The sequence below is a fragment of the Podarcis tiliguerta genome (assembly GCF_965153285.1).
Source record: "Podarcis tiliguerta genome assembly, chromosome: 9".
NCBI classification, from domain to species: Eukaryota; Metazoa; Chordata; class Lepidosauria; order Squamata; family Lacertidae; genus Podarcis; species Podarcis tiliguerta.
In genome coordinates, this window is record NC_139542.1 from 74759141 (window position 1) to 74779907 (window position 20767).

The 20767-nt window shown below is 43.8% G+C and overlaps 1 protein-coding gene across 1 annotated transcript in view; it reads right to left on the reverse strand.

The window, feature by feature from the left end:
• The window catches only part of ETFA (electron transfer flavoprotein subunit alpha), a 33381-nt gene that overhangs the window by 822 nt on the left and 11792 nt on the right, over positions 1-20767 (reverse strand). Inside the window, exons 6-11 of the mRNA XM_083399148.1 lie at positions 20156-20266; positions 18111-18212; positions 15632-15700; positions 15123-15205; positions 8667-8732; positions 4031-4111 (exon numbers count right to left, since the gene is read on the reverse strand). Coding sequence (XP_083255274.1) covers positions 4031-4111; positions 8667-8732; positions 15123-15205; positions 15632-15700; positions 18111-18212; positions 20156-20266 — 512 coding nt within the window. The remainder of the gene's footprint in view (positions 1-4030; positions 4112-8666; positions 8733-15122; positions 15206-15631; positions 15701-18110; positions 18213-20155; positions 20267-20767) is intronic.

Consider the following 20767-nt stretch of genomic DNA (forward strand, 5'->3'; position numbering starts at 1 on the left):
GTAGAATGTTGTAACAATTTTATGTGAAAAACAGAGTTCTGGTTTTATTTCTCTAGTTTTGAGAAGCCAAAGAAGCACTAAGCAAGCAGTCCACTTTATTTCAAATGCAACTTTGTGGTGGGATGCGCAAAATCAGGCCATGAAGGCAGACAGAAGAGCTCATTTAACTACGCCGGTGTTTCCGAGGGACCTTGGCATCTGCAACAGATCTGTCACTTAACTGAGCTCTGCCCATGCTGCACAGTGATTCTTACTAGTCTTCTGAAGAGCAGCAATCCATGAAAACAGGTGGTGGATTGGCCTACTGACTACACCTGAAATGCTACCTAGTAAATATCAGTTACCCTCTCTTTCCAGGGGCTGTAGGATGCCCTCACTCAGCAAGATCCCAGCTGATGAATAAAGCCTCTCAATTATTTAAGAGATCTACATTTCCATTAGGTGGAAATAATGTGGTCGTACAAAATTTATTAAGGAAATTGTCTACATGTTGTTTCTTCCGAATGTCACTTTGTCTCCAGCTTATTAAAAGGCCCATGTTTACTGCCAAGCCGACAGGCATTAGTTCAGGAATAGCATTAAGTGCTGGCAGGGTTTCTGCCGCCTCTCCTCCATCCATATACCACCAAGCACCCATGCCAGGGGCACAGATTACATGCTAGGAGAACCCCAAAGGGGGAGGAGAGAAAAAGACTGAGACGGCAAGCGGCCGTTTCAGCAGCACAAGTAAGCATTTTCAAACACAAAATATAAGATGGCATGAAATAAATGTCAGCACTGTTTTGTTCTGGGAAATTCACACTCTTGTCACTTGACATAACAAACTAAGTCAATCTTAGATTTGGTGTAAGCCATTTCACTCTTCCTTATATATTAGTGTTTACTTTAGTAACATTCTGTAATGGGTGAAGCCAACTGATTAAGATTTAGGAAGACATAACATAGATTGTAAAAAAAATAAAAATGAATGTGATCCACTGAGGCCTAGCATGATATGGGGTTGACCCAATGGGAGTCCTTTGCTTTCCTTACTACTGGAGATGAATTTAGACACCAAGGCACATACCAAACGGAAGCTTCCAGTTTTTTGTTATTAACATATAGAAATAGGGAATTGTGACTACCAACAAAAATCCATTTGCCCCAACCACAGTTCAGCCATGTCTTCAGAGCCAAAGAGCAAGGTAGCGAGTCTGGCTTGCTGGAATCTCAACCCTAGCCAGCTTGCCCTGCCCAGGAAGTTCTAGCAAAAATCCTTGGAGGCAAGAGGTCAGAGAAGGCCATAACACATAGGAAATGCCCCTTCTATGGAGTACAGCCCAGTCCCCTACCTGACCAGAGCTGACCTAGTGGTGTGTGTCCAGTAAAGGTAAGAGACCCCTGGACGAAGAAAGTCCAGTCAAAGGCAACTATGGATTGCAGCGCTCATCTCGCTTTCAAGCCAAGGAAGCCGGCTTTTGTCCACAGACAGCTTTCCGGGTCATGTGGCCAGCAGGACTAAACCGCTTCTGGCGCAACGGAACATCGTGACAGAAACCAGAGCACACAGAAATGCTGTTTACCTTCCCGCCGCAGTGGTACCTATTTAGCTACTCGTGCTGGTGTGCTTTCAAACTGCTAGGTTGGCAGGAGCTGGGACAGAGCAATGGGAGCTCACCCCGTCGTAGGGATTCGAACCGCCAACCTTACAATTGGCAAACCCAAGAGGCTCAGTGGTTAAGACCACAGCGCCACCCGCCCAATAATCTAGCCTGATATGGCCCTTCCAGGAGCACATTTAAGAACTAAAGAGGTGGAATTGTTTAACAGAGGGACAAGCCATCACATACAGACAAAGCCTTAAGATACCTGACTGCCGATTATAGGAGCTGACTCCTATGGGCCGAAGTCCCTTTGGCCCCCCCCCCAAATTTAGAGGGCCAGAAACAATCCCCCCCCCCAATTGATGGGCATTGCCACTCAAATGATGTGCGTATGCTGCATCTTGTGATCGATTGGGGTGGGGTTTACCTGTGCCCCCCCCCATATTTTATTCAAGATTGCACCCTTGCTGCCCATTCCTTCACTGCCACAGTTGCCAAAGAGATTTTGACACTTTTCTCAATTATTGAGGTGGGGTAGCACAATATAGATCCAGGTAAAACAGGTGCCAGTGGAATTTATGTGGTCGGGGCAATAGTGCCAGAAATAATACATACCCTCTGTTTCCAAAGTGCCACATTTGCCCAGTCTAGGGGTGTGGACCTTTTTTGGCTCTGGTTTATCTTGCCTCACCCAACAGGCCAACTTTGATGGGTGTTCAGGGCAACCCACTTGTCAGATACATGATGTCACATGATTTATCATCATCATCAAGTGAGTTGTCCCACCCACCTGTCAAAATCGCTTGCCCTGCAATCAGAGATTAAAAGGAGTGTGGGAGTGCCTGGGAAACATTTTGCAGTGTTCCTTGAAGCAGCCTTTTCTCCCACTTCCTTTAAAGATGTTTTAAGGCAGGGAGACTGTTGAGAGTGCTGCAATGCACATAACTAGTCCTTCATCACAGAATGATGGGGTAATCAAGGGAAAAAAGCTGGCCTTGCGTGGGCAGCAAAAGCAAGCAGACCCCATTTATTGGGAAAGCTTGCCTCACACTGGTCCTTTTTGGAGACTGTAGGGATCAGTGGAGGGAGGGCTTTCCATGAAAGTAGGCAAGGTTTGGGCCAAATTGGACCCCTTGACAGGCCCAGAAGTTCCCCATCCTTGGCAGAGTTCTTATTTACATTGGCTTGCTTTATCACAAAAGCCAGCTGAGGAGCTCTAGACCATATTCAGCTTCACCACTGGAAGTGGAGGAAGAGGAGAGAATTGCACTCTGCTTCCTTACTTTGAATGCATTCTTCCCACTGGTCCCTCCAGGGGGCACCACAGTTATGCAGGGGCATCCTCACCTCTAAGGAAGGTAAGAGTCTACACTGGCACAAAATTAGAGTGTACCTCCTCCTACCATCTTAACCTGCAGCCCTGAAGTGGGAGTAGAGAGAAGCAAATCTCCCTCTGACCTTGGCCAAGCTACTGGGAGACAAAAAGAGAGCATCGGGGGGGGGGGGGGGGCTCAAGATGTCGGCCATGGCTGTTGCATGTAAAAGTGCCTCCCAAGGAACAAACCCAATAGGATATTTTAATTGTAATCTGCTAAAATAAAGTTGTACAGCCATTTGCTCTCAAATACAAGCCCTGCTTCAGTTAATGCAGATTGTGGTCAACCCCTTGCCTGCAGAATTTTCATATAGTTCCATTCTGCTAATAAGATAGGAAACATGTTATTAAGTATCATGTAACACATATGGTCAGGGACACGGGTGGCGCTGTGGGTTAAACCACAGAGCCTAGGACTTGCCGATCAGAAGGTTGGCGGTTTGAATCCCCGCGATGGGGTGAGCTCCCGTTGCTTGGTCCCTGCTCTTGCCAACCTAGCAGTTCGAAAGCACGTCAAAGTGCAAGTAGATAAATAGGTACCGCTCCAGCGGGAAGGTAAACAGCGTTTCCATGCACTGCTCTGGTTCACCAGAAGCGGCTTAGTCATGCTGGCCACATGACCCGGAAGCTGTACGCCGGCTCCCTCGGCCAATAAAGCGAGATGAGCGCCACAACCCCAGAGTTGGCCCCGACTGAACCTAATGGTCGGGGTCCCTTTACACATATGGTCAAGGCTGTATAACCCCATTTGGGAGGCGGTGCTGGCTGCTAAAAGGGGCTACCTAGATATTGGCAGATTCATTGAATATAACCCTTGCCATTTCAAGATCCTAAAGAGTCTATGACATAATGACTTTTTGCAGGGCTATCAAAATCAGTGCCCATCCCAAACCGCCTTACTTGGATTGAGGTGGGTGAAGGAAACACTTCTAAAGTTTGAAGTATTGGAGAGTGAAAGGAAAGTGATCAGCACACATTCAATCTCTGTTTACGTCCGTGAGGACGGATAGGCAGCTTTAACCCAACAACTTTTGGAATGTAATCAGGTTGGTTCCCCCACAACAAAACTCACCTTAAACAAGTCGGCTACCAAACCATAATCGGCAACTTGGAATATTGGTGCTTCTGGATCTTTGTTGATAGCTACTATTGTCTGAAAAAAGAGAGTAAACAGGGAGATTACTCATGGAGTACAAGTTATTGATGGCTTTCTCTGTAGTCACAGAATCACGGAGTGGGAGGAGACCCACTTGCCCAGCCGCCTGCTCAATGCCCCCAGCCTTGGCTGACCCTGCGGCTCTTCAAGGAGGTTCTTTCTCACTCTTCACAACCGAAATAAAAAACTGAATGTTTACAACCTGTCTTGTGGTGCCTCCATCTTAATCCCCCCCCCCGAATCTGTTGGCAATGCATGTGTCAAGCCAGACACTGGGCACATGCAATGCCACATGGTGAAATTCTATTTGCCTGCCCAGGATCACACTTTAAATCCAGCCTCCCACCCTTCATCACAAGCACCTCCAAAGGCAAAACACCATCGCCTGCTAGTGCTCTCTCAGCTTCTCCGTTCTCCCTCTAAAGCAGGGCTGGAGCACCACTGGCCCTCCTGGCTGGGGCTGATGGGAGCTGGAGTCCAACAAGACCCATTCCCAGCCTCGAGATAAGCTGAACAACACATCTAAAAAGATGGGCCTGAGAATCAAAGACATGGGATGATAATAATAATAAGCATAGGCAATGGGTTGATTCCAGTTCTGAGCTGGGGCAACAGGACTTCCAGTTCCCCTTCCCCCACTGCCAGATCTACTCTGGAATGTCCCTCAACCCCCCAGAGCCAATTCTGAGGGACTATTGGGGGGGGGGCTGGAGGGGACTGGAGAGGAAGAAGCTCCACCCTGCACCTGGAAGTCTGCTGCAGGAGCTGCAGCATTGGATACAGTCCACTGGATTGGAATCACTGCAACAATCTTATGGCTGTGGGCTAGATAATTAGAAATTGCAGCCATTGTGCAAAGAGCAACCTTCAACATCCCCGAGGGCTTCGAAACACATGGGCAACCCTGCTGGTTCAGACCAAAGGTCTATCTAGTCCAGTATTCCATTCTGCATAGCGACCAAGCAGATGCTGTTGGGAAGTCCACAAGGAGGACAGAAAAGTCACAGACCACCTCTGCTGCTGCTGCTCCCCAGCAGCTGAGGTTCACTGGCACGCGGCCTCTGAACAGGTTCAATAAAGCCATCACAGGCTTCTTGAACCTGCCTAAGGACGTATGGCTCAAGTACCTCCCAAGGGACATTTTACTTTCTCTCTTTCAAATGGCAGCAACACCACTGTCCTGCAATAAATTGTGTTAACGAATCAGCCACTGGCCCAATTAATGCTTAAGCCTCAACTGTTTTTACTTTCAAGTCTTTTATTTAAATATTTAGTTAATTTACTTAAGCAAAAGGTTAACTAACTCAAAGCAGCTTACAGGCAACGAAGAAGCATAACATGAATTTATTTACATGCAGCTGTAAGTCACAATAATATTTATTTGCTAGTTATCAACAGTTTAATTTTAGTGAACTATTTTTCATATAGATATGAAAAATAGTTTTTAAGGGGAAAGAGGAAAGCAGAGAGATTCCATTATTTAAAGATAAATAAATACTGGCTTTCTACCTTGACATAACGACAAATAAATTATACATTGTGCTTGCAAAAAGCTTTGTGGACTACTTTCAGAAACATATTCAAAGTGTGCAAGTTCACAGTGCCAGATAATTGACAGCATGGAGGGTGGAAATCCACTCAGGAGATTGTTGCCATGGTTACAGAAGGGTTTCCCTTGCTTCCACACATTGTTTGAGCAGATACAACCCAACTCCGTCTAGGGTTTGATAAACACACAGAAGTGGGGCACAGTTCAAGTAAAAGTAAAATAAAGTTTAAGCTCTCAAAAATATGTTCTGCGAGTTCAAATATATAACAATATTCAGGACAAAAAACTCTAGCAAAACATATTTGAACATCTTTTTTTAAAAAAATGGCATTTTCAACACCCAAAGCAGTGGACAGAAATAGCACAACTTACTGAAGTGATGAAAGATTTGTTTTATTCAAGTCCAGTGCCAAAGCAATTTACAGCACATTTCTCAGCATGTCTATTCAGAATTCTGTCCCACTGAGCTCAGCATTTGCGTAGACCATTGAAGCCTTAGGGTAGGGCTGGGGGATATATTGATATATCATCCAAAACCAGACAGAAGGCCATATCGTGATATCGTTTTCATAATTTTTGACCTGGCATTATACCGCTAATCATGATGTATGTATGTGCTATGCAAAAATCACAATGTGGGGGAAACAGTGAGCTCAGCCAGTGCCTCTACATAGCTCCATCCTTATTTCAGACATGGTGATATATTGGTATATCGTGATGTTTAGCTGGTGATATACTGCATGTTGAAAACCAGATATCATCCACCCCTGCCTTAGGGCACAAACCAGTGGTTCCCGCCAGGAGGGCAGCCCAGGGGCCACAGGAAAGAGTGTATTTCTTCATCTGCCCATGAAAAGGAAGATTCACCTTAGAGATCCCCTTGTGGTCACAGAAACCTCTGCAGCTGCACCCCCACCCCACACACTTATGCCATCTGTGCTCCAATGGCGCAAGGGAGAGAGAGTCCTAAAAGCTCCCTTGTTCTCCGGGGAAACTTCTAAACCAGGAAGAAACATGTGCCAGCCCTGGAGCTGGCAGAGTGAATCTCCCAGCCAAGGGGAAAAGCTGCCCACCCCACCAGCTTCCAACCCAGCAGGGCTTGGATAGGACAGCTCCTTCACCATCATTACAGAGAGATCATTCTGCTTGAGTATTAGAGGGTGAATATTTTCCCCAGCATTACTGGTGGAATCATCTGTTTGGGTGGTCATGACAAAAAAGATGGTCCAATATAGTCCAAGCCAGTCAGGGAGCAGCACACAAGATTGAACATGAATTGGATGTTCACCTTTCCATATTGACTTTTAATGCCTCCTCCTCACAAAAAAATCATACGGAGCAGGAAACTATCTTAACAACATACAGTTTAAGAATGAAAACTGCAGCATCAACAATCTTCCTCCACCAATTTCACCATTCTGGCAGGAGCATCATTTTGCTAGATTCCTTTCCACCTTAATATTAAACCATAGTTCCTTCACTTTAGAATGCTCATTCTTGCCATTTCTGCCATTTAATTATGTCTCTCAAAGTACTGTTCATGTGAAAGAGGGCAAATTGTTCTCCTGTTCATCTCAGATAAATCACTTTGTGAATTGTACTGTACTTCTGTGCACATTTGCCCAAAATAAGTTATTCTTCAGATATCTGAAGAAGTATGCATGCACACGAAAGCTTATACCCAGAACAAACTTAGTTGGTCTCTAAGGTGTTACTGGACAATTTTTAAAAATTGTTTAATTTATTTCGACTGCATTAGACCAACACGGCTACCTACCTACCTGAATCTGCCCAAAATAAGGTTTTACTGTGTTCAATGGGGTTTCCTCCCCAAGTAAGTTTATATAGGGTAATAATCTTAGGGTCATGGCCAATAAAATTAATGGATGAAAGTTCTTCATCCCCATTCATATCAACGAGTCTGCTCTGAGTAAGATGAACACTGGATGCAACCTCAATGCACTAACCATCAACAAATATTTCTGAGACTCCAAGCAGGAGGAGGAGTTTTAAAAGGCACATTGCCCAGAGAATCAGCTACGTGAGTTGGGCTAATGAACAGGTAAGAGGCACCTCAGCTGGTGTGTCATATACCACTATGGGCAATTTTTTTCCAGCAGTCTCCACAGTGGTGTGTGTGAGAGAGAGAGAGAGAGAGAGAGAGAGAGAGAGAGAGAGAGAGAGAGACACTATTCAGGGACTGAAAGTATGTCCCAAAAAGGAGTGTAGCATTGTTCTGCCCAGACATATCTATTTGACTACATGGCTCCAATGTCATTAGGATGATTTGTTAATGACAGGAAATAGTCTGACTTCACAATTCAAAGAGAAAACAAAGCACATCAGAGAACACAAAAAAGAAAACTGGGACATACAGCGAAGACACATAATTTTTTTATAGTTTTCATGCTTCAACATGTGATTTTTCTCGCATTAAACTGCCCCTTGAAAAGGCAGGAAAGCTCTTGTTTCAGAGATAATGAAACCCATCTTCCACTGGAGGTACAGAAAGATAATCTGAACAAGTCTTGTGGGAAAACATAGTTGAAAAACATTTCAGCTACTAATGAGTTAAACCTTTTAAAGTTTTATTATCATTTTATAATAGGGTTTCCATTTGAATGGATAAATGATGGAACATTCAAAAAGCGTCTTTTACTTTATGGAATAGTAAGTCCATAATTCAAATTGCACATTGTTATGCATGAATTCATGTGTCAGATTCTGAAATATATGAATATAGGTCTACAGCATAGGATTCTAAACAGAAATTGTTTTGCTTAAGCTATAAATTCAGTCTGCTTCTATAAATGGTCTGTTTCTGTTTATTTTGGAATGTGTACACTGTTAATGCACTATTGGCAATAATGTTGTGATATTGACAACTGATTTACTTTCTAGAATGGGATGAATCTATTCTGTTTGTATATTTTACTCAACTGCCACCACCCAAAAGAGGCTTGTCTCTGCTTTGACTATGACCAATAAACTTTTCTATAGTACCTTGCTGTCTTTCATTCCAGCTAGATGCTGAATTGCTCCAGATATTCCAACAGCAATATAAAGTTCCTGAAACAGAAAACAGATTAGAATTGAAATAAAGATTCAAACTAGTGGGAAAATGCATTCTGCAAACAAATTTTACCAGTGGGTGACAGGTTCAGTCTACATTGCTTCTGCTCCTCAATATTCTTTCTGGCTTAAGGAGCTTGCTATATCATCTATGTGATCGCTCTTCGGTTATTTGAAAATGGCTATTACATAGATGATGGGGCAAGCTCCTTTTCTTCCACTCCAGAGAGTAGGACCTAAACCAATGGATAGAAATTGCAAGAAATACTGACTAAACATCAGGAAGAATTTTCTGACGATAAGAGATGTTCGACATGTTTGACTCCCTCAAAAAGTGGTGGACTCTCCTTGAATGGCCATGTGGCATAGATTCTTTAGCTATGACTCCTGCACTGCAGGAGGTAGGATAGATGACCCCTGAGGTCCCTTCCAACCCTACAATTTTATGATTCTACTTGCTGTGGGAAGAAACCACATCAGTCACCGCCCGACATGACAAAACCTAGTGATCCTAAGAAGGGAGGAGCCAGCAATGCAATTCTCAATCTGTCATTTTAGCTGCTCTTTCACTGACACTGAAGCCTTTTAACTCAATGTTTAGGGGAGAAATAGGCATACAGACCATGTAAGATTCAGAAAGCAACTGTACCCCACAGCAAATTTCTTATCCATTGACTTCTCAAAGCATTTCCACGCATGTTTACTCAGCAGTAAAGTCCCAATGACAGGGCTTGCGCCCTATTTATTTATAATATTTCTTCCTCCTCTGCCCAGGCTGGGTTACAACAATATAATATACATTTATAAAAATAAATAAAACAATTTCAATTATGAAAGTAAGTAAAAGTAACATTTTTTTACTGAAGCTGTCCATGCTCTGGTGAGATCCCACACAGACTACTATAATGCAATGTATGTGGAGCTGACCTTGAAGACATTCCAGGGACTGCCACTAGTTTAGAATGCAGCTGCTAGGTGGGGCAGCCCCATGAGACCACGTACCACTGGACCTGAAAGCACTGCAATGGTTGCCAGCAAGCAGCATGGCCCAATTCAAGGTGTTAGTACTAGCATACAAAGCTCTAAATGGCTTGGGACCCAAGTGCATCAAAGAGTGGCATCAGCAAGCGAGGCTTTGGTGGTTACAACCAAAACAAAATCGTATAGATTCAACAAGAGGTGGGTACCACAAAACAACACTTTAAATAGAATCAAGACCCTGATGGGAATTCTGCACTTGTGGATCTTGCTGACAATGCAGTGCTGTGATAAGGCTGCACTAACAGGGCAATGGTGGCCAATAAATGTGTAGAGGTCTGTTTTTGTGAATGAAGAATTTGACATATTAATACAAAGTTAGGCAATCATATGGATTAGTAAAGAAACAACAGGTGGCAATCTAACAAGTTTCTGAATGCCTTAAGCACATCTGGAATCTGTGTGTGTGTGTGTGTGCACGCGCGCGCGCCACACACACACACCTATTATGTGGTTCTAAGACCAACCATCACTGAAAACTTTTGTAACAGCATATCTGCCTGTCACGGTAAGCTATCATCCCTGCAGTGGTAGTACAGTGCAATTTGCAATGTGCTATGCTCTCTGGGTTAAATATTTATATTTTCCTTATGAAGGTGCCAACAAATCCACTTGCAAGCTCAACAGGTACCCTGGCCATATAGAGAGCAGAACAGCCAGGAGCACACAGGGAACACCCCAGAGTTCTCAATTGCACTGCAGTTTGGAGAATCTCTTCCAAGCCATATGAGAAATAAATGTGGTTTCTTATCTTTGGAGAAGAATCAGAAGACCACATGCTTCGTATGTAAAAGGTCCAATACTTAATTACCAGATACTCCAGTTAAAAGGCTCAGCAGGTGATGGGAACAGCTCTCTGCCTCAAACCTGGAAGTCTCTGCCAGTCAGAGTCAACAATATTGGACCAAATGCACCCCCCCCTCTCTCCAGCTCTCTGCACATGCCAGGCAACCAGGGTGTGTGTGTGTGCGGAATGGAAACTGCAAACAATGGTTGGCTAATAAATGAAGCCAATATCTGTGGAGCCCTCTAACCACCCCCCATGCAGCCCCGTTGAATCTGCAGAGCGAAGAAGCAGCAATTAAGCAAGGGAAAATGTGGATATTGCATGAGCCCACATTGCACTGGAAAAAACTGCTCAAATCCCAAGCAGTGAAGTAGTTCACATCACTATAGAGCCTGCCAGGTCAAACAATTTCATCCCTTTCTAATCCTTTTCACTTTAAGAACTTATATGGGGCTTTGATCAGCCAGGACACGTGATTACTCTTAAGCGTGCTTAGGGTGTCTGCTTGAGTGCAGGGCCATACAGCATTTCTTTTTGCTCTCATGGGAAAAGCACATCAATTGCTTTCAGCTAAATGCACTCTCATATGAATATTTTAGTACAATTTAATGTTTCTGCACCAACCCCTGAGGAACAGAGCATCAATTTGAGAACATGGTTCTCTTGGACTTAAAAGCCACACTGGATAATGTAGGATGAAAGGGGCTGTCAGTCTTCAGCTTTTTAGCAAGTCAGAGAAAGAGAACCTGAAAATTCAGTCCCAGCTTGCATACAAACAGCTCTTTGAAGTTTGTGGCTCAAAAAAGCAAGACAACGCTGCTGCGCATTCAGAGGAAATGGGCATTCCCCCCCCCCCCAAATCTGTTAACAGCACTGACTTAACCTTTGCACCATCAACATCACTCCTGGTCCATTAATAAAATACCCAAATTCTCTCCTCCCAAACAGCGAACTGTCAGTTCTGAGAACTTAATTTAGTTACCATGTGCATCTTTACGGAAATTTTACAGTAAGGAGCTCCAGAATGTACTCTTTTAAAGTCACAACTTGCTAAGCAGAATGAATGCCAAGATTGTTGAGGTATAAGATAAATATTTAATATTTAAATAATAGACTGGTGTGTATGTACTGCCAAACCACGATACATAATTATGCAAAGAAGCCATCGCAATTCCAAGTGAAGTGTCGTCATAAACTCTACTCACACAGCCATGAGGACTTCTGTCAAGCTTAACCACAGGAACCAGAGATCTTAAGTTAAAAAAGAAACGCCGGTCAGTTTCAAAATAAGCTTTAAACCAAGAGGGCTTATTATCAAGCTGACCGTGCTGTTTGCTTGTTTAAAAATCGCTGGTTCATTCCCAACACAAGGCTGAGTGCTTCCTCTTCAGGAGGGCTCCAGCTACCACCTTCCTCCAACAGACCAATTTATTCTCCTCCCACTCACCTAGGAACCTCAGTTTTTCTTTTTCGACTAAGACTGCAGCTACTGAACATGTTCCATCCCAGTCCGCTGGAGTGATTTTCTAAATCTTTCATCCTCTTTCTGCTAACCTCAGGGTTCCACCAAACATACAGATGTTTCCCTCATGTTCCTCAGAGGCCCCATCTTGGCTCCATTTCTGTCCACACTTATCACCCAAGTTCACTATTAGAAGGAGAGATACCTTAGGTGCCTGTGAACATGTTGATAGAACAGTTCTCTGGTGGCCAAAAACCCTTCAGGATTATGCAAGAGATGACAAAGCCCATTTATTATCTCAGCTCTGCACATTTTGGTGCCAGGAAATAGTTTGGAACGAGGACGACATGGGTGATGGCCAAGATGCCCAACAATGTAGCAATCCATACCACAGCAGTCCCAGGCCATAATTCTGTAGGCTGAGATCTCAAATGGAAGGGACCACTTATTTGCACAGCTCAGACTTTAAGTCCTGCATTATCATGAAACATTTCAGACAACATTCCTATTGAATGGGGAAAAAAATTTCACCCCTCAGTCAACTAAGTACAATCATTTTTAATGTTTTACTTCTAAGAACGTTCCCAAAGGACTATGCTGCTAACTGAGCGCACTTTTAACGTATCTGAACAAACTGTCCATTTGTTCACAGAGCAAGACGAGTGCATTTTGAGAAAGCTTCTACTCCACTTAAAGGAACTCAACAGGCTGCCAAGCTTTCCAGAGTGGTCTGCAACAAACTAGTGTACGTCTGTGGTTAGCACAGGAAGGGTTTTTTTAAAAGGGCCAAAAGCAAAGATATCTCTTGAAATCAGTGAAAGCATATTTAAAGGCAAACAGTTAGAAAAATGTGGCTATCTTCTTTCAAAACCATTCCCTTTGACATCTCCCAACCATTAGCAGAGAAGCAGAGGCATCAGTCAAAATCTCTTCCAACCTGCCTCAAATACACACCCTACTCAATATCAGCTGAATTCCCCACTAGGCCAGTTCTGAAGCCTATAAATAGAGTAATAAAAACATCCATGACAAAATACTCTCCCCCACCATCATGAACAGAAGCACACAAGCGTTTCCCTCACTACTTTACTTGCTCCTTATATCCCTTCCAATCAGATTTCAATTTTCAATCCACTGAAAAAAATGAGATTTACTCCATTAACCTGATGCAATTGTTTAAGACATGCTTGCCGAATGTAAAATCTCAGCCATGTGACATGCAGATTGTTGTTAAATTTTAGTATACAGTTCATCAACAATCAAGTCAATCCTTTTCATAGGCAAGTTGCTATTTATTGATCTAAATTAGCCTGGAACAGGCACGTCCAACTTTCAAGAGACAGCGATCTACTCCCACTATAAAAAAGTGATCTACCAAAGTTGAGCTTTCTTTAAGGAAACCAAAGTTATTGAGCTTTTCTTTAGGGACCCAAACTAGGCGGGAAGCAGGATCCCACAATCAACCACAGACCCACTGCAATCGACCATTGGATCGTGATCAACCTGTTGGGACATCCCTGGCCTAGAAGATCATACTGCATCACGATATTACTAAGTGCAGTTGTACACAAAACACAACTTATTGCAAAAACCAGAGCTGCCTAAATATGAAACTCCCCATATTGTGGATAACACCCCCCCCCCCATTTCAGATTCTATACGAGGTAAGTTTAAAATTTTATTACTCAGAATTCACACAGCATCCTCTAAATGTCCTAAAAGAGGAAGGGGCAGCCACTTCATTAGGCATGCCAAATGTTTATTATAGCAACTAGTTATACTGGAATGATTAAGTCTCCTGTCTCCAATATTTTTCCTATGCCAGTATTGTGATTTTAAAATCTGCATCTAGGTCCACAAAACCAAAATTCAATTTCCTCTTACGTTATGAGGCCATTCTGTGTTTTGTTCTGAATTAGCCACTGCCTTAAATAGAACCTTGTAGTATCTATTTGCGCCCCTTAAACAAATATGTAACCAGTCAAGTTACTGCAGTCCTGGGGATGCAAGAATGAAAAAAAACAGGCCAGCGATGTTGCATTTAGAGCTGAAACCATGCAAACAAATATATAATTGCAGTCATTCTTGTTACATATCCCATAAGATTAGGAAATGTATCCTAGCCCTCAGAGCTTTGCATCATTCAGGACAAATAAGGCAGAGCTCTCTAAATACCTTTCTAAAAAATAACTGGCACAGCAAATGCTTGTTTTTGTTAATTATTTTATATGCCTTCTTAAAAGGTAAAGGTACCCCTGCCCGTACGGGCCAGTCTTGACAGACTCTAGGGTTGTGCGCCCATCTCACTCAAGAGGCCGGGGGCCAGCGCTGTCCGAAGACACTTCCGGGTCACGTGGCCAGCGTGACATCGCTGCTCTGGCGAGCCAGAGCCGCACACGGAAACGCCGTTTACCTTCCCGCTAGTAAGCAGTCCCTATTTATCTACTTGCACCCGGGAGTGCTTTCAAACTGCTAGGTTGGCAGGCGCTGGGACCGCCCTAGGCGCTGAGGCTTTTACCCACAGCGCCACCCGCGTCCCTTATATGCCTTCTTAGAGGGAAATAAAATGAAGCATTAAAGATTTTGGCATTAGATATGCCCCTTGTTTGGCTGTATTAAGATGCTGAGGCCTAGCTTAGGTTTGTTTGTTTGCTGTAAATTTTATATGACTAAGCTAAGAGGTTACAATAGGTTCCATCACACTCCCTTTTTCCCCTTCATCCCAAGAGGCAAAGCTTCTGTCACTCTGTTCAAATCAGGCCAAGTCTACTTTAGAAAACCACACCCATTTCACCAATGTCACACGCTCTGCGGGTGAGGACAGTCAGTTATGACAAGCTCGACTCAAACTGCTGCAATGATACCATGCACCAGAAGGGAATCTTTCCCAAGATAAGGCAACACCATGAAGAGGAAAGGGCAGGGTTCTAGCAATCCTAAAGGTACTACAGGCTGGGAAAGGGGGTGGGGGAGCGGGCAGGCTGTATGCAAGCCTGGAGACTGCATTACCTACAGCTCCATTAGGAAAAGGCAGTGGTCCTCCAAACCATTCCAGGGAATTTTAACCAGTCTCTTCTGCAAAAATAATTTGAATACTCACTGGTGCTACAATTTTGCCTGTCTGTCCAACCTGCATGTCATTGGGTACAAAGCCTGCATCAACGGCTGCACGAGACGCACCAACTAGAAGCAAAAATAAGATAGTTATCTCAAGAAACATAGAAGCCAACATTTAATGCTTCATCCTATGTGTCTTCCCATTAATAACAACAGTTTCTTTCTTATACCCCGCCCATCTGACTGGGTTGCCCCAACGAAAGTGGGGATCCCTGATTTTCCCCAGTTCACCCTTCCAGCTTTAGGCCCCTCAGGAGCTATAGGCCCTCAACCTTCAGGAACAGATGAGGGGGTCACGATAGGAGCCATAAAGCAGCAGCAAGAAAGCCCTATTGCACTCCCCTCATGGAAGTTAGGATCCAAGCTAATGTATGCGCAAAAGTCTCCAGCTACAAGCCATTTATCCAAATTTCACACACTTCAAAAGATATACCCATAGGATAGATAGCATCCCTAACTGCTCTAGAACCAAGGAGTAAAAGCAGTTGTTACCTGCAGCATGCAACTCATCCGCAAGCTCATACAGCAGTTTAAAGTTTTCTCCACTCTTCAAGCCCCGTCCTTAAAAGTAAGGTAAGAGGTTAGATATGTTCAAGTGCCTTGAAATCTCTGAGTCAGACTAAATACATGACCGTAATAAAGTGTTGTTGTATGCTCCACCCCACTGTCGATTTTTGCAGTGCATTCTGTCAGGCACACATACACATCCCAGCCAAGGAACAATTCATTTTCCAACTGAACCCTATCAGTTCATCAGTCATATGAGACTCAAGGTCAAAATGCTCAGAGTAGGAGATAAATATCCTGCCACTGAATGGTTCTGTATTCCTTCTATCTTTTCTCTTCAGTACAGTCTGTGGTTTTTGGCTCTGTAACTGGACATGCTCTTCAGGGTGAAGTTCTGCACTTTGCCTGGAGATCCAGCAAGAATATTGGGCTTTGTAACCATTTTATGCTCTAAGAACCTCAGTAAAATTTTTCTTACACTGGAACTCCACAGGATTTCACGCTACTCTGCTACTTTTGCCCATGCCCTGATGTGCTCTTTTCAGGCATGGAGCCAGGGGTGACTGGTTTTTCTCACCAGCCTTAACATGAATGTTGTCTGTTTGAGATTAATGTAATTATTTCTTCAGAATGATAGAGGGTTACACATTTATTTACATATCTACCATAACTGAAAAAAACGGAGGAATTAGAGCATAGTAACTTGCACTTCACTCCCCCTGCTGGCTTGAGAGTTACAGCTTTCAAGTAGAGTCGTATCTCGGAAGTCGAACGCCTTGTGAGTCAAAGGTTTTTGCTCCCCAACGCCACAAACCCAGAAATGAGTCTTCTGGCTTGCAAGTGTTCTTTGGAACCTGAACGTCCAACGCGGCTTATGCGGCTTCCTGCCACCAATCAGAAGTCGAGCCTAGGTTTCCGTTCGACTTCCGAGGTACGACTGTAATAAAGTAGAGCACTGTTTTTTGCCATTTTATTTTTCCTGAGATAGATGTGATAAACTAGTTGTGCTATTGTAGTATGGGCATCCCACTTATGCACATTATAATCGCACATGACCATGTATATGCGCAGCACCAGTAAATAATATATAGAATCATAGCAGGAAATGGCAGGAGAGAACTGGAGAGTCCTTGGGGCTTGTGAGGAGACCCCCCCCCCCAAAAGACCAAAGAGGAGGTTCAGTGAGGGCAGAGGAAGCCCCCAAAAGACTGGAGGCGCAGCGAGGCTTTGATTACGCTGCTCAGTCTCTCTGCCTAATAAATGACAAGTGGGGTCATTGACAACAGCAGCAGAAGCAACCACTTTTCCACGTGTCCTCCAGGTTCCGGCCAGCCCCAGAGCTCCAACTCTAATAGAAAAAAGAGGCGTGGAGAGGTAGTGGGGGAGAGAGGTGGACAGCAGGCAAATGTGTGCATTCAGAGGCTTTTTAGAGGCTGCTCATTTTACGGGATTTTACTTATGGGGAGGGGCCTGGAATGTAAGCCCTGCATCATTGCAGGAGACACCTGTCATGCATGCAAACCGCCTTCACGGTAAAAGCAGATCATTCTTCAAGCTAAGCTTTTCTAGCATTTTTATTATTCATGCTGATTACAAGACAAATGCTGATATTTACAGTTACTTTATTTCATCCAATCCCACACCACTTCAATGACTTGTACACTTTCTCATTTTCCAGCTTCCAACTACAAATTACTGGTCAGAATTCTTTAGGTATGGTAGAAGGTACAGTGGTACCTTGGTTCTCAAACACCTTGGTTCCCAAACGCCGAAAACCCAGAAGTGTTCTGGTTTTTGGATATTTTTCAGAAGCTGAACGCCTGATGCAGTTGTCAGCTATTGTTTCTGGGGCACCTGCACCAATCAAAAGCCGCACCTTGGTTTTCAAACATTTCAGAATGAATTAAGTTCAAGAACCAAGGTACCACTGTATTTGGCGCTTTTATTTTTGCTATTTATTTTGCATTTTTGTTTTTGAGGCTTTTTCAGTTAATTTGTTTCTGTGACTGTGTGGAATCCAGTTCAGCTACTGATTGATTGTATGACTGCGGAAATGGATAAAAGCCCCCCATCCAAACAGTGACTATCATCAGTGAACGTAAGAAAGAATTTTTTTTTTTATCTTTATCATCTACAATACTGTTTGATTTATTTTATAGCGTAGTAGATTGATTATTGCTTCCATTTTATGGATCAATGGTCTCGTTAGATAGTAAAATTCATGTTAAATTGCTGTTTTAGGGATTGTTTTTAAAAGTCTGGAAATGATTAATCTGTTTTGCATTACTTTCTATGGGAAAGCGGGCCTTGGTTTTGGAACGCTTTGGTTTTGGAACTGACTTCCGGAATGGATTAAGTTTGACAACCAAGGTACCACTGTATAAGAAAGTTTTCGTTATTTTCTACTTTGCTAGAAATTTCACCACTAGTTCATCACAATTCTAGCCAATTAGCCACTACTTACCACCTGAAACAACCACCTTCGCACTAGTCAGTTCTGGCCGATCACTTTTTGTTAACTTTTGTTCGATCCATTCAGACTGACCAGCTGGTGAAGCTGCAGATACTGTTTATATCAAAAAACAAAACAAAGAAAAGAGACTGAGCTTTTGAAAGGTACAAAGTCGTAGCCATAAAAACGACCTCCATGCCCAAAACCTGCAGTATATGCGATATTATATATATCAGCTCATCTTTCATCTTTGCATTAATAAACAAAAATATGTTAAAAATTATTTACAGTCCAGTCAATAAGAACAGGAGACTCTTAATCCCAGAGTTGTATGTTCTCCACCTCTGGCCAAAGATTCCTGCAGTGCAGGGGGTTGGACTAGATGGCCCTCATGGTTTAGTAAGCGTTGTCCTTTTACTTCTTTTACAGATAAGCCCCTGAATAAGGCTTACAGATAGGCTTACAGACTGTACACAGTTATCCACAATTTAGCCTGTTGCAATTAATAATAATAATAATAATAATAATAATAATTTTTATTTATACCCCGCCCTCCCCAGCCAAGGCCGGGCTCAGAGCGGCTTACAAGCAATAATAAAAACAAGATGAATGAGGAGGAGAAGGAAAAGAAAAAGAAAGAGAGGGAGGGAGGGAATCAAATTGGCTCCAAGCCAAAGGCCAGGCGGAACAACTCTGTCTTACAGGCCCTGCGGAAAGAAATCAGATCCTGCAGAGCCCTGGTCTCATGAGGCAGAGCGTTCCACCAGGCCGGAGCCAGAGCTGAAAAGGCCCTGGCTCTGGTTGAAGCCAATCTAACTTCCTTAGGGCCTGGGACCACTAGGGTGTTGTTATTTATGGACCTTGAGGCTCTCCGTGGGGCATACCAGGAGAGGCGATCCCGTAGGTACGAGGGTCCTAGGCCGTGAAGGGCTTTAAAGGTCAAAAGCAGCACCTTAAATCTGACCCTGTACTCCACCGGGAGCCAGTGCAGCTTGAAAAGCACTGGGTGAATATGCTCCCATGGCAGAGACCCCGTGAGGAGCCTCGCTGCAGCATTCTGTACCCGCTGGAGTTTCTGGGACAGCTTCAAGGGCAGCCCTGCGTAGAGCGAATTACAGTAATCAAGCCTGGAGATGACCGTCGCATGGATCACTGTGGCCAGGTCGGGGCGGGAAAGGTAAGGGACCAACTGCTTGATGCGGCGAAGGTGGAAAAATGTCGCCTTGGCTGTTGCTGTAACTTGCGCCTCCATGGAAAGGGAGGCGTCAAGGATTACACCCAAACTCTTAACGGAAGGCAATGGCACTAACTGGGCCCCCGCAAGAGAAGGGAGTTGGTCCCTCATCCCCATGCCATCCCAACCCAGCCATAGGACCTCTGTCTATGTTGTTACAATTGTTGTTGTTATTACAGTGTATGCAACCCTGTGATCTGAAGATCACAGGGTAGTTCACAACACGAAAATACAAAATAAGAACGTAAGAATTCATAATAAAACAAAAACAAGAATACAGACATTTCCAACTCTCCATGGCAGAAATAAATCACATCACCACCACAGAGGAAACAGCAAGGGTGAAACACCACTCAGTTTAAGATATGGTCTTGGTACGGTTATGTGATGCTTTGGCTGGGGCAAAAGTAGTGCGTGCAGGTTAATGGAGCATGAGCTGTAGAAGAGACCTGGGGTGATGCATACTTTGGGGAAAGGGGAATTTTACTTTGGCAGGAAATGCATTGGGATAACAAACATGTATCCTTCCAGCATCTATGGGGAAAGCCTCTCTTTTTTGTTTGAATCAATTGAACCATTCAAAATGGCTTCACAATTTTGATACAGGAGTTTTACATGTAACCCGACCCAAGACGGCTACAAGAAAAGAGATATCCATGTGGAATAATTAGAGGACTCTAGGAGACAAAGAGTGGCAAAGTGTAAAGAGGGAAGAATGCAATAAATGCAAAGTTGTGCAACTTTGTCTTTTTATTTGACAATAATGTTTTTACTCCAATTTCAACTTGAGAAGGAAAAAAACCCAGACAAACGGAACACTCACCTTTCTCTACTGTAGCACTTCCACCACTTATTGCTGCAGCCTCAAAGGAAGTACCTCGTACAGAGAACACCTTTATTTTTTCATCACACTTCACAGTGCACAGGGCATTTCCTACAAAAAGACCACACTTTCTGTGAAAATAAAATTGCAAACTCCAATGATCAGCTGCTTTTAGCAGAGGGCAGTAATGCTGCTGCTTAGACAAAACAATCCTTTCAGGCAGGAAAATTTAAGACACTAAAAAATGGACACAGAATAGGTTTACATTTCCTTGGTGTCACAGGAGAATTTTTCAGTAAGACACAGCAAAGGGTTCTGCTTCTACATTCCCCTTCCCTGGTGTCTCAGGCATCTCAACAGTGAACATCGCTGTCGCTTCTGGACAGGGGGAGGGGGCACGGCACAGGAAGCTCAGCCCAATGAGGGCCTGGTGCTGCAGCCAATCCACGGTTCCTGCTGCCATGCTGGCACCATACTGAGTTCCCTGCACCTCGTGCCTCCACCTCTTGGTAAGCGGCAGAGACACCATCAGGAAGCCAGGTGTGCAACACCGCCAGGCCCTGGGCCCCCCACTAAGAACCACTGGACACATTCAAGTTTTCAGACAACTCA